Source organism: Ahaetulla prasina, chromosome 3, assembly GCF_028640845.1.
Source record: "Ahaetulla prasina isolate Xishuangbanna chromosome 3, ASM2864084v1, whole genome shotgun sequence".
Classification (NCBI taxonomy): Eukaryota; Metazoa; Chordata; class Lepidosauria; order Squamata; family Colubridae; genus Ahaetulla; species Ahaetulla prasina.
Window position 1 is genome coordinate 35,686,254 of NC_080541.1, and position 14,760 is coordinate 35,701,013.

Sequence of the window (14,760 nt, forward strand, 5' to 3'; positions counted from 1 at the left end):
AAAACTTACAACTGTTGTACCACTCCTCCAATCACATGACCGCAATACAGACACTTGTCAACCGGCTTACATTTATGACCGGTTGCAGCACCTTGTGGTCTAGTGATCAAGATTTGTGACCGTTTTTGATGATTTCTGGCAAAACAACAACCCCCCCCCAACCCTTTGGGGAAGCTGGGTTCGCTTAACAGCATGATTTGATTAATGACTGCAGTGATTAGTTTAATGCCTGTCTAAAAGTTGTCATAAGATCCGGTCCAGCTTGACTTACAACCTCAACAACTTATAATGAAAATTCTGGGCCCAATTGTGATTGTTAAGTCGAGGACTTCTTGTAAAGAAAAAGGAACTATGAATGTATTAACATTTAGTAATTTGTGTATGTCTGTTAAAATATTGCCTACAAAGAATGCAACATCAGAGTTTGTGAATGTAAAACACATGGACATACAGATAATCATCAGCAGCGGTGCATTTTATTGCTAGAATACACAAAATTTTAGAAAGACGCTATATAAAAAGTCACATGAAAATATAAATTATGAGCCTTTTGTTTTTCGTATCATTTGTTCCATGATATTCCACTGGTCATTGGTGACCTAGCATAGAAAAGAAAATACTTTAATTGAGAAGCTGATTTTTTAACTATCATCATGTAGCGTGTCGCTATAATGGGCGTGACCCTGCCAGGCATGTTTTTAAACTGAATTCAGAGCAAAACAGATCCTCAAAGTTTTTTCAAGTGAAATTAATGAGACTTAAAGCTTAGTACTCAAATCAAAAGTATATAGTAATACATTAACATTTTAAGAAGAAAAATAACTCTAAAAAAAGTGGTGGATAGAGGCGGCAATAGCCTCATGAAGCCTGGATGTTTTTAACCAAGCAGTAAAAGCTGACATTGGGAGGAAAAAGAAAAATATGATGGGAAGTATAGCAGAATGGAGGGCAGGATTAACCAACTACCACACCTGATAGGAGTTTTCCATTTTGCAGCCTTTGGTTACAAAGTTTTCCTTGTAAATTATTACCTTACGTAATTCATTGAATTCTCCAGCCATAGACACATATTCACCACCATCCATTCTAATGACCTGTAAGATTGATGCAGAGGTTGTTCCATTAAGAAATTCAAATTATCAGCGGAATTAGCTTACTTCAGTGGAACTTTTGTACAAGAAAAAATACTTTTAAAATACTCAACTTCTGTGACTTACTGAACTGTACTAAATTTGCCCATAAAGCATTCTTTCCACTAGGTAGTTTCTAAAAAGTTAAAGAGTGATTCATAAAGCATTCTCATCACGCCCACAGACCTTGATGTAAAAATGCTGGAATTAAAGGCCTTCAAGGAATCAGGTGGCGCTTGGGTGTAATTACACTTTTCTAACAGCAGCAGTGAGCTTCATGCACCCAGGATCAACTTACTGCTCCATTAACCCAATTCGCATAATCACTACAGAGGTAGGTGGCAAGGTTGGCGATCTCTTCCATAGTTCCCAGGCGACCACAAGGAATTCTCTGGATCATTTCTTTCTCAAAGATCCCTGTGGGGTCCAGGCGGCTGAAGGCTCCCTGAAAACAAACAAACAAAAAACCCAGGGAAAAAAATGATTGTTGTAATAAAATGATTCGTGGCTTGCAAAAAAAAAAAAAACAAGAAAAAAGAACAGTAAAATAAAAGGAAAAAAAATGTGATCACAAGGAAGCAATTCTAAAAGGTCACTATTCCTTGGGTTACGACACAGCTGTAACTCCAGATAGTTGTAAATCGGGTCACTCATGTGCCCAACCCGGTTTTATGACTTCTTTTTTGGCCTTTTTTGTGGCTTTTGTGGTTAATAAAATTCGCAATCATTAAGCACTGGCGCAATTTTGCCAAAAACTGGAGTTAAATCCATACCCAACCCTGTGTGGGGCAGTGCTTCTGGTCACTGCAAAGAACTCAGTTAATTTATTAATGGGTAATAATGTACCTTTGTCTTTATTGGACCTGGTTGAATCACGTTGAATCTCATGCCGTATCTACCCCACTCAGCTGCAAGAGACCTAGAAATCAGCAGAGATTAATTAAATATTCTGCATCCAGAATTAACTAATTAATTAATTAAGCCATTAATAAATTAGCAAAATGTAAGGCTGCAAAATGAGCAGAGACTACAATTCTATGAAAAGTATAAAAAGGTAAAGGTTCCCCTCGCACATACGTGCAAGTCGTTGCCGACTCTAGGGGGCGGTGCCCATCTCCATTTCAAAGCCAAAGAGCCAGAGCTGTCCGAAGACGTCTCCGTGGTCATGTGGCTGGCATGACTCAATGTCAAAGGCACACGGAACGCTGTTACCTTCCCACCAAAGGTCCCTATTTTTTCTACTTGCATTGTTAAGTGCTTTCGAAATTGCTAGGTTGGCAGAAGCTGGGACAAGTAACGGGAGCTCACCCCGTTACACAGCAAAAAGTATAGACAGATCTAAAACAAAGGTTTACAGGAGAAGCAGGAAAACAGCTAAATTTACCTCTCAAGGAGAGAATCAAAGGTATCAAGAAAAAGTAATGCATTTTTAAGTAGTACTCACTTGCACAGGGCATCTACACCTGCTTTGGCAGAAGCACTTGGTACTACAAACCCAGAACCGCTTTCTGCATAGACTGTTGTAATGGCCAGAAATGCTGCTCCTGAAAAATTCAGTTATAACTTTGACCTGACAGTTGACTGAGCTTTTCTTATATTTCTTGTAGAAATCAGGATGTAAACTAGCATTTACATCTAAACCTTTATGGACATGTATGTATCTGTGTATCTCTACCTACTCATACAGATGCACACAATGCAGTAATTTCACTTTTCTGTTTGTAGACTTTAAAAGCATTCATTTTAAGTCATTTCAAAAAGAATTAAAACAATTTTAAACAAGAAATTCATACCCATATTTACAGCACTGTTTTGGCAACAGAAAGGGATGATAAATACTTAAGAATTGTAAAAATTATTATTTGTACTATTTGTGATTTGCAAATAAATCAACATCTATTAGACAATTAAATGGATTATTATATTTTATTTCTTTACTTTGCAGCTCAGTTCCAAAGGCTGCAGTTTTGTTGACCAACTGTTAATACAACAGAAACAGATCATATATTTGACCACATGTACTTAAGCGATAAGAATGTACACTTCATGTTGAAGATATTACTGGCAATATAAAATTAAAGAAAAAATAGCAATAGCATTTAGACAATATACCGCTTCACAGTGTTTACAGCCCTCTCTAAGTGGTTTACAGAGTCAGATATTGCCCCCAACAATCTGGATCCTCATTTTACCGACCTAGGAAGGATGGAAGGCTGAGTCAACTTTGAGCCTGGTGAGATTCAAACTGCCAAATTGCGATCAGCAGACAATCAGCAGAAGTAGCCTGCAGTACTGCATTCTAACCACTGTGGCTCAGTATTTATGTATTTTTAACTATATGATATATAATTAAATTGCAGATAATATTTAGCATAATAATGATCTTAATTTATTTTAAATGTGCTTTACAAACGGTAGCAGTTGCAAAATAATGTTTAAACAGCCATATAAAAGAGATGCAGATATTTCCTTTGTTTTGTTTGACATATGTAGTGTCAAGCAAGACAAAGCCAAAACGGTTTGTAAGAATCAGATAATAATAAAAGTGGTAGTCATTTTCAATAATCATTATTACAAGGGTTATATGAAAAGTGCCTAAAAAAGTGCCTAACATTCCATAAAATACCTACATAGTTTGCATAATTTATATCTACAAGCAAAATTTACTGTATGTGTAATGTTTAGTTTACTTTATTGTCATTGCACCTTGTACACGAAATTAAATGCCATCTTCCGTGTACATTATATATAAATAAAACAAAAACACACATCCTTCACATTCTATACAATTGAATTGAAAACCCCTGATATTGCATTAATATTGCATTATACAGTAGAATTCAATATAGTTACTGCTCTGGGATAAAAGCTGTTTTTCAGCCTATTTGTCGTTTTTATTTTCATGTACCGTCTGCCAGATAGTTCAGAAAAAGGGTGCCCAGGATGAGATGGATCTTTAAGAATGTTTTGAACTTTCTTAAGGCAGTGGGAGCTCTTCCAAAAAGGGGAGAGGGCAACCAATGATCCTCTGGGCAATGATGTTAACCCTCTGGAGTGCTGTCCTGTCTGCCACTCTGCAATTGGCAAACCATACACAGATGCACTAAGTTAAAATACTCTCTATGGTGCAGTGGTAGAAGGTCACCAGCAGTTTTTCATTCAGTTGTTGTTTTCTAAGAAGTCTCAGGTAGTATAATCTCTGCTGGGCCCTTTTGACCAGTGATGCAATGTGAGCACCCCAGGTCAGGTCCCCTTTTATGATAACACCCAGAAACTTAAAACTAGCCATTTGCTCCACTTGGTCTCCATTGATAACCAAGGTCTGGATGTCTGATCTATTCCTTCTATAATCCACTATAAGATCCTTCGTCATATTGGTGTTAACGACCAAGTTATAATGTATAGCAATAGCAATAGCTGAACTGTTAGAAAGGCTAATAACAGCTCTTCCTTTGGTACCTGATGACTATAAAGTAGCTGTTTTCTTTTCTTCCAGAACGTGGACAGGTAGAAAAAGCTGCCTCATCTTCCCAAAAGGTTTGCTATTAACTAATGAAGTATGAGGCCTATTTTCAGAATAATGAACTATACTAAAAACTAAAATTTCCGGACATCTGCAAGGAAATAAACATAGAGTTCACTTGCATTCAGTGACAAAAAAGTGATGTTGATCAATCTGAGTTTACCTTTCTGGGCTTTAATCAATTCTTTTCCAATTTGCAAAGTTACAAAAGCAGTACCATTCAAAACAATGTCAGTGATAGCCTTCCATGCATTTGGAGAAAGACGTTCAGAAGGAGAAATAAAATTTCCAGCAGCATTATTTATTATTACCTGAAATAAAGAAAAATATATTAGATCTGTATTAAATTTGGTATACCGTTTACTTGAGATAACAAATAAGCAGCTACCAATTTCTACATAAACAGAAAACTAGCATCAAAACTTGTCAAGTAATACTTCTGGCTTTAAAAGCTTTGTAGACTATTTCAATACAGTCATGTGAAAAAATAACAGTTACGGCTAGCCTTTACGGCACGGAGTGCTGAAAGTGGAGTGTGCATGCCAGAACTCGGAAGAGCAGCTGGCAACGGCGCATGCGTCCACAGAGAAGGCTCTGCGTGCCACCTCTGACACGCTTGCCATAGGTTCGCCATCACGGCCTTATCGTATATCAAAGGGGTATACATGGTACTACCTCTCTGATAGAAATAACTTCAAATAGTTATTTCTTATAACTGTCTACCAGACTCTGACATTAGGAGGAATTCTTCTCAATGGAGATTTGTTTTTCAGTTGTATGTTAAAATAGGTTAATAAAAAAAAATCAATGGTGTGTACTTTTCTCATGACTGTGCCTAAACTTTCTAACTGGCAAGTAAAACTATGTTAATAATAAAATAATCCACTATTGCTTATTTCAGTGTTTTTCAGCTTGATATGATTGGATGTGCAGATGGAGAAGGAGTGGAAGGGAATGCTGGCAATAGCACCACAGCTTCCCAGGGAAGAGGCACAACATTCCACAGAGGACCCCAAAAGAAAAGACTGCAAAGTCCTGAACTGGATGGGGAAGGGAAGGGTGGGGGGAAGGTTCAGGGTAGTCACACACTACAATCTCTCAGAATATATCTACCAAGTTGGGAGGTTATAGCTTTAGTCTGGCAAGATTCCGTCTATTAGGTGTAAGGAAATAAACAACTGAATTTTATCGGATCTCACTGGTTCGTCTTTGTACTTGGGCCTGGCACTCAGCAACTTTTAGATGGACTTCAATTCCCAGAATTTTTCAGCCAGCTTAGATAATTGTCTTTCCTGTTCGTTTATGCATACTTACACGAGTGAAATGTTATATCTAAAAAAGCCTTGACATATATGGCTGTATATCAGAGGGTAATAAAGCTGATACATTATGATATAATGCAATCTATTAAGAACGGATCACGAAGATGTCCAAAGTTCTTACTAAAATGTAAGCTTTAACAGGTCAAAATGAGATCAAGAAATATTAGATAACTTAATAAAAATGAACTCAATCAAAATTAGTTTTTGTCATTAGACCAAGACCAAACTACAAATCCTGACATGTCACTCCAGGATCATGACTTTCATTCCAAAATTAAACCTTGATACAAACAAACCACGCTACAAATTTGTCCAAAACAATCTGAAGAAAATTCTATCAATATGAAAAATGCTGTACATTAGAAGGTATGCTCACAGTACAAGTCTAAATTTCTGCTGTAGATATGTTTAATTAAGAGAAAAGGAGCAACTCCCTGAATCTTCTAGTCTAGTTTTCTGATAAATTATTTTTCATGAGATTCTGATTTGCTGATCTTATGTCATATTATGGCCTGTTCCATTGGATGGGGCTTTATGGGTATTATCAATTAATATAAATTAGTATGTTGTTGTTGTTAGTTGCAAAGTCGTGTCCGACCCATCGCGACCCCATGGACAACATTCCTCCAGGCCTTCCTGTCCTCTACTATCCTCTGGAGTCCATTTAAACTCATGCCTACTGCTTCAGTGATTCCATCCAGCCACCTCGTTCTCTGTCGTCCCCTTCTTCTTTTGCCCTCAATCTTTCCCAGCATTAGGCTCTTCTCCAGTGAGTCCTTCTTTCTCATTAGGTGGCCAAAGCATTTCAGTTTCATCTTCAGGATCTGGCCTTCTAAAGAGCAGTCAGGGTTGATCTCCTCTAGAACTGACTTGTTTGTTCCTAAGATGTCGATTACTAAGATGTCGATGTTCAGTCTTGTCATCTCTTGTTTGACCACATCCAGCTTGCCTTGATTCATGAATCTTACATTCCAGGTTCCTATGGAGAAAAAATCTTTACAGCATCGGACTTTCCTTTCACCACCAGATACATCCACAGCTGAGCGTCCTTTCGGCTTTGGCCCAGTCGCTTCCTTCTTTCTGGCGCTACTAGTACTAGCCCTCCGCTCTTCTCCAGTAGCATATTGGACACCTTCTGACCTGAGGGGTTCATCTTCCGGCGTCATATCTTTTTTCCTTTTTGTACTGTCCATGGGGTTTTCATGGCAAAGATACTGGAGTGGGTTGCCATTTCCTTCTCCAGTGGATTACATTTTGTCAGAACTCTCTGCTATGACCTGTCCGTCTTGGGTGTCCCTGCATGGCATAGCTCATAGCTTCATTGAGCTATGCAAGCCCCTTCGCCACGACAAGGCAGTAATCCATGAAAGGGATAAATTAGTATACAATTATCAATTAGTATGCATATATATGATAGTTAATACCTTATTATTGAAATTACAATAAAAGTCAATTTGTATTGCCTTTTGCTTGATTAGTTTATTTACATGACATTCTTTTTTGTTATATCGTACATTATTTTTCCAGCAATAATAAATCAAACTTTTCAATTACTTACATCAGGATGCCCAGCCACTTCAATTAATCGACTGACTGCATTGGTAACAGACTCTGGATCTTTCACATCACACTGAATTGCATGAACCTGCATAATTACAGCAAAATATGTATATAACCACCAGCAGCAAAAAAAAAATGTTTACAGAAATTTAAAATCTTTGCATACTAGATTCAGATGTGGTACCCAGATATTAATAACAATTTTAAATACCTTATTTCCAGTTTTAGAAGATATTTCTTCTGCTGTTTGATTCAATACATCAAGTTTCCTGCAAAAAGTTATAAATGTGAGTTCTTATTGTTTACATAACAATAAACATTCCATATTTATGACCCTATAATCCCTTAATTTGGGATAGACTTGGAGTAACTGGATGGAGCTGAGAGTTTACTGGCTGGATGTCCTATCTGACACCATACAGAGTGTTATAGTGTATAACGTGTTATATACTTTAGAATCCAACCTTGGCAACTTTAAGACCTGTGGACTTCAACTCCCAGAATCTGGGAGTTGAAATCCACAAGTCTTAAAGTTGCCAAGGTTGGCAACTTTAGAAAATGCAGTTAAGATTCTTCATACTGTTCCTTATATAATGGTTACTCTGTGCTAATTCATACCAGATTCATGCACCAAAGGGACTCAAGAGTCTTAGGGTCTATGGGAGACTACCTTAGGTTCTCTGAGAATTTATGGATTTCCTCAGAAAATGAAGAGGCAAACATGCTCTTAGGAATTTCTCTGCCTTTGGAGTAAAACTCTATCACTGTTGTGCCTCATCCAGTACACAACATTAAACAAAACAAACAAACAGGAGTTTATCCAGCAAGGAACAATTTATCATCCAACTAGGATGAATGGGAAGTGAAAGAGAACATGAAGATGTAGTAAGTTTTGTTTTTACCGGCTTGCTATAACACATTCTGCTCCCAGATTAGAGAGTGTGTTTGTCATCGCTCTTCCAATGCCCGTACCACCACCTGTGATAAAGGCCACTTTCCCATGAAAAGCATCTGGTGGCAGCATCACTTTCTGAAGCGGTGAAAAGAAGGAGCCTTGACCACTCTTCGTTTGATATAGTACGTTTGTTCCATGGGTGAAATGCTATGGGAAAAAAGGATCATTTTAACCTAGAGGTATTTTTCAACTGTAGACATCACACTAAGGCAACTACTACCGTCAATAATAAGTGATAATGTATATAAATGTTTTCAAGCATTCTGCTTTACAAGTCTTGATATAGCCATGATCCTTACAAAAACATTTTATGTAAAGTCTGTGACTAAGTTCACTCATTACTTTAAGGCATGATTTGCTTAACTTGGTAAATATCAGTATTGGTTTATGAAAGAGTATATAGTGTTTTCGAAAATTAAACTGTATTCACACAATAACTAAGCAAACATTGCTCAGCAAAGTAAAATTTCAGCTCATAATTGATCCAATACTCCTGTAATCAATAACATATACCAAAACAATCTCATTTCATTGTTTTCTGTTTAGATGATATTACTCTGACAATGCGAACTGCCCTGAAATGCTCCAGACGAAGTGGTCTGCAGAGGGACAGGGATGCTCTCCAGAAGATTCCATTCATAAATTGGTGACCCTTAATCTGAATGTACCCCTACCATTATAGCAAAACCACAATGTTGGCTCTCATTTTAAGACTCTGTTCCTATTTTAATGAGATATTGCTTCTAAGCGTCAGCATATTGCCCTCAACAATCTGGGTCCTCATTTTACCCACCTCGGAAGGATGGAAGGCTGAGTCAACCCTGAACTTAGTGAGATTCGAACTGCCAAACTGCAGTCAGCCAGCAGTCAGCAGAAATACAGTATCCTGCAGTACTGCAATTTGACCACTACGCCACCAAGGCTCATATGCTTCAGAATTTCAAGGTTGGCATCCAAGTAAGAATGATATATAATGGGGATAAAATGAAGAAAGGTGTTTGTCTTGCTCTGAAATTTTTGGAGGAAGCTGAGAATAGCTCTTTGACTGGAACTAGTTTTTTCTTCATTTTCTTCAGTATATAAACTCTTTTAATAAATATATCATTAATACAGTTAATAATCACTATTTCTACCAAATAATAAATGCTGGCCTTCAATCTTCAAATCATTTATTTTTTCCTTCAATTTTGAAATAAATATTAAATCATTTTTTCATTCTCTTAGTTCCAGTTTTAGTCACACCTAAAATTGGTCACCACCAGTCCAAGTCCAATTAATTTCAATGGATCTGTTATCTTTCATTGTATCAAATAGTTGGTATTAAAATGATTAAAGGCCAAAGTATATTTAATACATGCACACACTTTCAAATCTTGTCCTTAAGAGGTTTTAAAGATCTTTAAACAATATTATGAATCTAGATATTCATGCAAGACAACTATTTAGCTCTGAGGTGGAAAAGATGCTCATTCTTTAAAGAAGCCATGCCTTTTTTTGAGCTCATAGTGTTGCTTTGTAGTTCGGGTTCCTTTGTGAGGAGAAAATGGCAGGCTCTTCAGACAGTGAGAACAGTTTCCTATGTCTAAAGAAGCTTCTTTAAATTTCAGTCGTTTATAACGTAGAAGAACAAGAGCCCAGAGCATAGGACACTAAAATTTACTAAAAACAAAATTTACTAGGTAGGGAAGGGATATACACGGTCATTTGTACCTTCTGTTCAAAGGTATCAACAAAGATGTCAGCATGAATAAGGCTAAAATAATGGTACAGATTTCTAGAATATTAATGAGTATTAGTTGCTGGTTAGCATAGAATCAGATAATTTAGTCAAGCTACAGCTATGTTTGCCAAAAATCCATGAAACGGATTTAATCATATGCCAAAATTTGCATTGCCTATATGTTAAATGAACAGAATTAAAAGAATTACATCCTTTTATTTTGTTGAAAGAGTAAACCAAGATTATTGGACAAATAAAGTGAACTATATTATGAAAGTAACTGGAGAGGTCAGCACTCAAGTTGTACTGTGATGTCTCACTTGACAATTCTGTTTTATACATCCACACATGAACTCATATTCTTCTGCAGCTGTTAAATGGATTTTCGGGTCCCCAATACACAACATAATCATTATCAGAGATATAAATGCTTACACAGCATGGACATCAGCTTCAGGTTATATTGCTTCACCACTGGAACTAAACACTACCCTTAATTTTGACTGAGAATGGATGGGGAAGATACAACTCAAAAACATTTTATTGACTGTTAAAGAATAGTCCATATTAAAGAAATAGCCTTTGGTGTATAAACCCACTAGAATAAATTTTATTCCTTGTAGTTCAATTTGCACAATAAATTTCTACTTTGATCATCAGCAAACAATAAATGTGGTAATAATTGGGGTTTTTTATACAAAATTATCCTATTGATTTTCTTCTTACAATTGGCAGAGATATATTACAAACCTAAAGTTTTATTTATGAGGTACTTTTTATCAGTCTCTTGAATATGAGTTTCTTGCAAACATATCATGTCTTGATTTGATTTTTGCAGATAGTGAAATAGCTCTTTTCTTTTTTGTGGAGAAATTTGTCTAATTAACATTCCATGTTAAAATCTTACAACCCATGCATTATGAAGAAGTTTCAAGAACTCCAGCTATGCCTCCCATCTACACAGCCTGACCTTGGTCAGCATCAAACTTATCTTTTTCTTTTAGACCCAATTCTTATTGTAACAGATCTTTATCTTATGAGAAATTGTACCGTTCTGATCTGTATCTTTCCAAAAAATCCTATACTTTGGATACTGAATTCAGTCTAATGTAGACTGAATTTAGTCTACTTTAATTCTTAAAGGTAAAAATAACCAAATGAAAGGGAATGTTAAAGGTAAAGGTTCCCTCGCATATATGTGCTAGTTGTTCCGAACTCTAGGGGGCAGTGCTCATCTCCGTTTCAAAGCCAAAGAGCCAGCGCTGTCTGAAGACTTCTCCAATATTGACTAAGAATATGAATGTAGAAGAATGTAGAATATAGAAGAGCAGAAGAAATGGAATTTAAAATTGGATTAAATTTATGAAACAGGTAAAGTTTTTGGTGTGACTCTCATTAATGCAAATTGTAATTCAAATGACATATCTAGATCTACTGATATTTGAAGAAGATTAAAAACAAGAGAACAATTACTAAGTGAAGGATTTATTGTTGATTTGATTATTATATAATTTTTGAAAGATTAAACTAGATAAAAACTTGTATTTGCAGGCATTAAATCTGAACTGGATAGCATTTTATGTTTTGCAGATGACCACCTAACTGCTAAAATGTATAAAATGTTATTTTAGATGAATCTGGAAGACGAATTTGTTCAAGATTGTATGGTAAAATGGGGGGAAAACTTTGGCTACAATATAATGCTAGACTGATGGGAGAATATATGAACTAATGGTTTAAAATTTACTTTGAATTACAGTTTAAAGATATTTTTTATAAGATGATGTACTGTTTGTACTTGAGCCCAGATAGACTGGGCTCAAATATATAGAGAGATTTTCAACAAGTTTTGGAAATGCAACCAAAATCCAGGTACATTCTATTATATGTGGTGGTCCTGCAAGTACGTTAAATCATATTGGATAAACCTAATATTGATAATGCAGAAAATATTTAGAATATGAATATTAATGAAACCTGAAGCTCTTCTTCTAGGTATTATGAATAAACCAATTGAAAAACAGTTTGGAATGTTATTTCTTTTCAGGGGGACATTGACTGTTGAAGAATGGGATTGACTGAATTAGCAGAGATGGGAAAATTAACTGTTCCAATTAGAGACAACAGATTAGACAAATTTATAAGAGACTGGAAGCCATTTGTGGATTTTCTACAAGTTAAATACAATGACAGATGGTTAACAGAAGGATTTGAAGATTAGAGGTAACCTGTTGACTATTTGATGTTGGGTCAATTTGATTATTAAATAGAGTTTCATATCAGGAATATTTGTTTATGTAATATAGTATTTTTTATTAAATACATTGGAAAAGTGTATAACTATTTGTAGACCTGTTGTATAAGGGGAGGAGAATATATTAGATTTTTTTGTATCTTTCAGTGGTCGGCTGGGGTGGATTTTTCTTATGTTTAATGTAGATGAATTTGATATTTGGGATAATTGGGTTTTTTTCCCCTTTTTGTTGCTAGTACTGGATGTTTGTTAATTTGTTTATTTGTATTTTATATTTAGTGATAAAGGAACATTTTTTTAAAAAAAGCCTCTGATTAAAAATAAGCATTGCAGCAATTTCCATTCTGCTTAAGTGTTAATTTGGAAGTATATAAGGAAAAAAATTCAAAAATCCTCAGTATTTAAAAAAAGGCTGGTATAGGTGTCACATGTACAAGAAATTGGATAGTTTCAGCAAACTGCAATTTGAAAGTATGAATATTGTACATGTTAGCCCAACTGTGCTGCTCTTCCTAAAATCATTAAATTGAGAAAAATGGGTAAAGGTAACTATCATTGATGTTAAGAGAGGATTATGGTGGGTGAATTAGAATATCCTTACAAATAAATTATAGTTCATCTAAAAATTAGGCAAATCATCCACGTTACATAACCACACTATTCACAGGAGTTTCAAGTTATTAGCAAGCTGCTTCTTTTGGTTGGGAAATAGCATTACTCATAATTTGAGCTGCATTTAGGACAAAGTTCACATTGAAACATCTCCACAGAATGTTTTTCTGTGATTCATTAACATAACACATGTTATGTGTTGCTATTTATTAGAACTCCTGTAATCAAAAGGCATTTGGTAGTCGTACCATATCTGTATTTATTGATTAAATAATATTGTACCAATAAATTGATACTTTACAACTTAATTGCAACATAAACATGAATAGTAGAATGACAAAACAGATCATAAGCAAACTAAAAAAACCTGTAATAAGAAATGGAGTCAATTGGAGAAAAAAGATTCTAACTGCTAAGGAGATAACAAGAGCACCCTGCTCTCTAGGTTAAAGGTTATCAGCAAGTTTAAAAAATGGTAAAAGTTACAAAAGTTTTACCTGTGATAGAAAAGAGGGATGAATCCCAGCAGGAGCCAACTTGAGCAACAGCACTTAATAGTTTTCAACTGGTGCCCAGCCAAAATTCAAACCTTTCAATAATCCACTAAACGCTAAGAATTTGTTACAGGTGTATTAGTAAGAAACAATTACTAAAACCTTTCATAAAATTTGGTTTTAATAAGCTTAAACGTTGGCCTTATACGAGAATGAATGAATCAGTACCTCACTCAAACTTAATTCTGTGCACAACTCAACCACAGCATTTTTAGGCAATCTATAATAAAGGAAAGTTGGCCAGATATTCCCTTCCAATAACATGAGGCAGGACTCCTATTTATACTCCTATTTATACATATGATTCACACAAACACACACACACACTATATAGGATGTAATATACTAAATTAAAGTAAAGCCATAATAAAATCACCATAATACGGATTTATAGAACTGCAATGGGTTAGGTATTATAATGGGTAATGTATATGGACCATATACCCCATATAAAGATGTGGTATGGAATATAGACTACCTTCACCATGGTAAAACCCTGGGCAACTTTCTGTCTTAACGGCTAAAAGTCTATACATACGGCGACCTAAATGGATATTGCATTCCCCATTGGTAAAAAACTAGAGGCAGCAATTAGCCTAACAGTTCTTTTAAGAACTTGCTGACAAAAAGGACTATCATTTGTATAGAAGACGTATAGAAGTTACGTACTGAACACTTCCTTGAAAGCCAGGGGTGAGTTAGTAGTAATAGTTAAACTTTTGGGTTTAACTATTACTACTTAATAGTAATAGTTTCGGGAGGGGGGCGGAAACCTAACTTCTTTATTATTCCGCATCTGTCCAGAAACGGTTGTATCTTTCGCTACTCTTCTCCGCCCTTCCAGGGGTCTCTTTTTGGGGTGCAAAATGACGGCTCAGGGCGCCGTTTCGGGACTCGCTAGAAATCGCCGCCTCCCTGAAGCGGTGCCCGAAGGAGAAGAACAGGTTTTGAGCTTCTCACCCGCACAGCCGCCGAATAAAGCCGCGGAGCAAATAAAGTCTGCGAGCCGCACCGAGCAAACACCCCCATCGCCATCTTTCCCTCTCCGGTGGCGCTTCGGAAACGCCTCCCCCTCTCTGCAGTCTAAGAGACCGCGGGGATGGGGCCGCGGGGCGGGGCTTGGCAGGAAG

General features: G+C 36.2%; 1 protein-coding gene across 2 annotated transcripts; it reads right to left on the minus strand.

Moving 5' to 3' along the window:
- Positions 1-454: 454 nt before the first annotated feature.
- Positions 455-14,712, minus strand: DECR1 (2,4-dienoyl-CoA reductase 1). 2 transcript variants are annotated; one of them, XM_058178110.1, is made up of 11 exons: positions 14,591-14,688; positions 13,574-13,686; positions 8,438-8,637; positions 7,747-7,804; positions 7,534-7,620; positions 4,817-4,964; positions 2,575-2,674; positions 1,977-2,049; positions 1,429-1,575; positions 1,032-1,094; positions 455-599 (listed from the first exon to the last, which is right to left on the minus strand). In XM_058178110.1, exons 3-11 carry the CDS (start codon positions 8,557-8,559, stop codon positions 540-542), a joined length of 858 nt encoding a protein of 285 aa, XP_058034093.1. In that variant the 5' UTR covers positions 8,560-8,637; positions 13,574-13,686; positions 14,591-14,688; the 3' UTR covers positions 455-539. The 2 variants fall into 2 exon arrangements, with proteins under 2 accessions (XP_058034093.1, XP_058034091.1); XM_058178108.1 differs by lacking the exon at positions 13,574-13,686 and having other exon boundaries at positions 14,591-14,712.
- Between the last annotated feature and the right edge of the window lie 48 nt (positions 14,713-14,760).

What these genes read in the sequence shown, in the direction of transcription:
- DECR1 (XM_058178108.1), bottom strand. Translation starts at nt 14,665, where the DNA reads ATGGCGATGGGGGTGTTTGCTCGGTGCGGCTCGCAGACTTTATTTGCT. An exon ending in CTTCTAAAACTGGAAATAAG is followed by an intron (nt 7,621 to 7,746) that starts GTATTTAAAATT and finishes GTAATTATGCAG; the next exon opens with GTTCATGCAATTCAGTGTGA. An exon ending in ATTGATTAAAGCCCAGAAAG is followed by an intron (nt 2,675 to 4,816) that starts GTAAACTCAGAT and finishes TGAATTTTTCAG; the next exon opens with GAGCAGCATTTCTGGCCATT.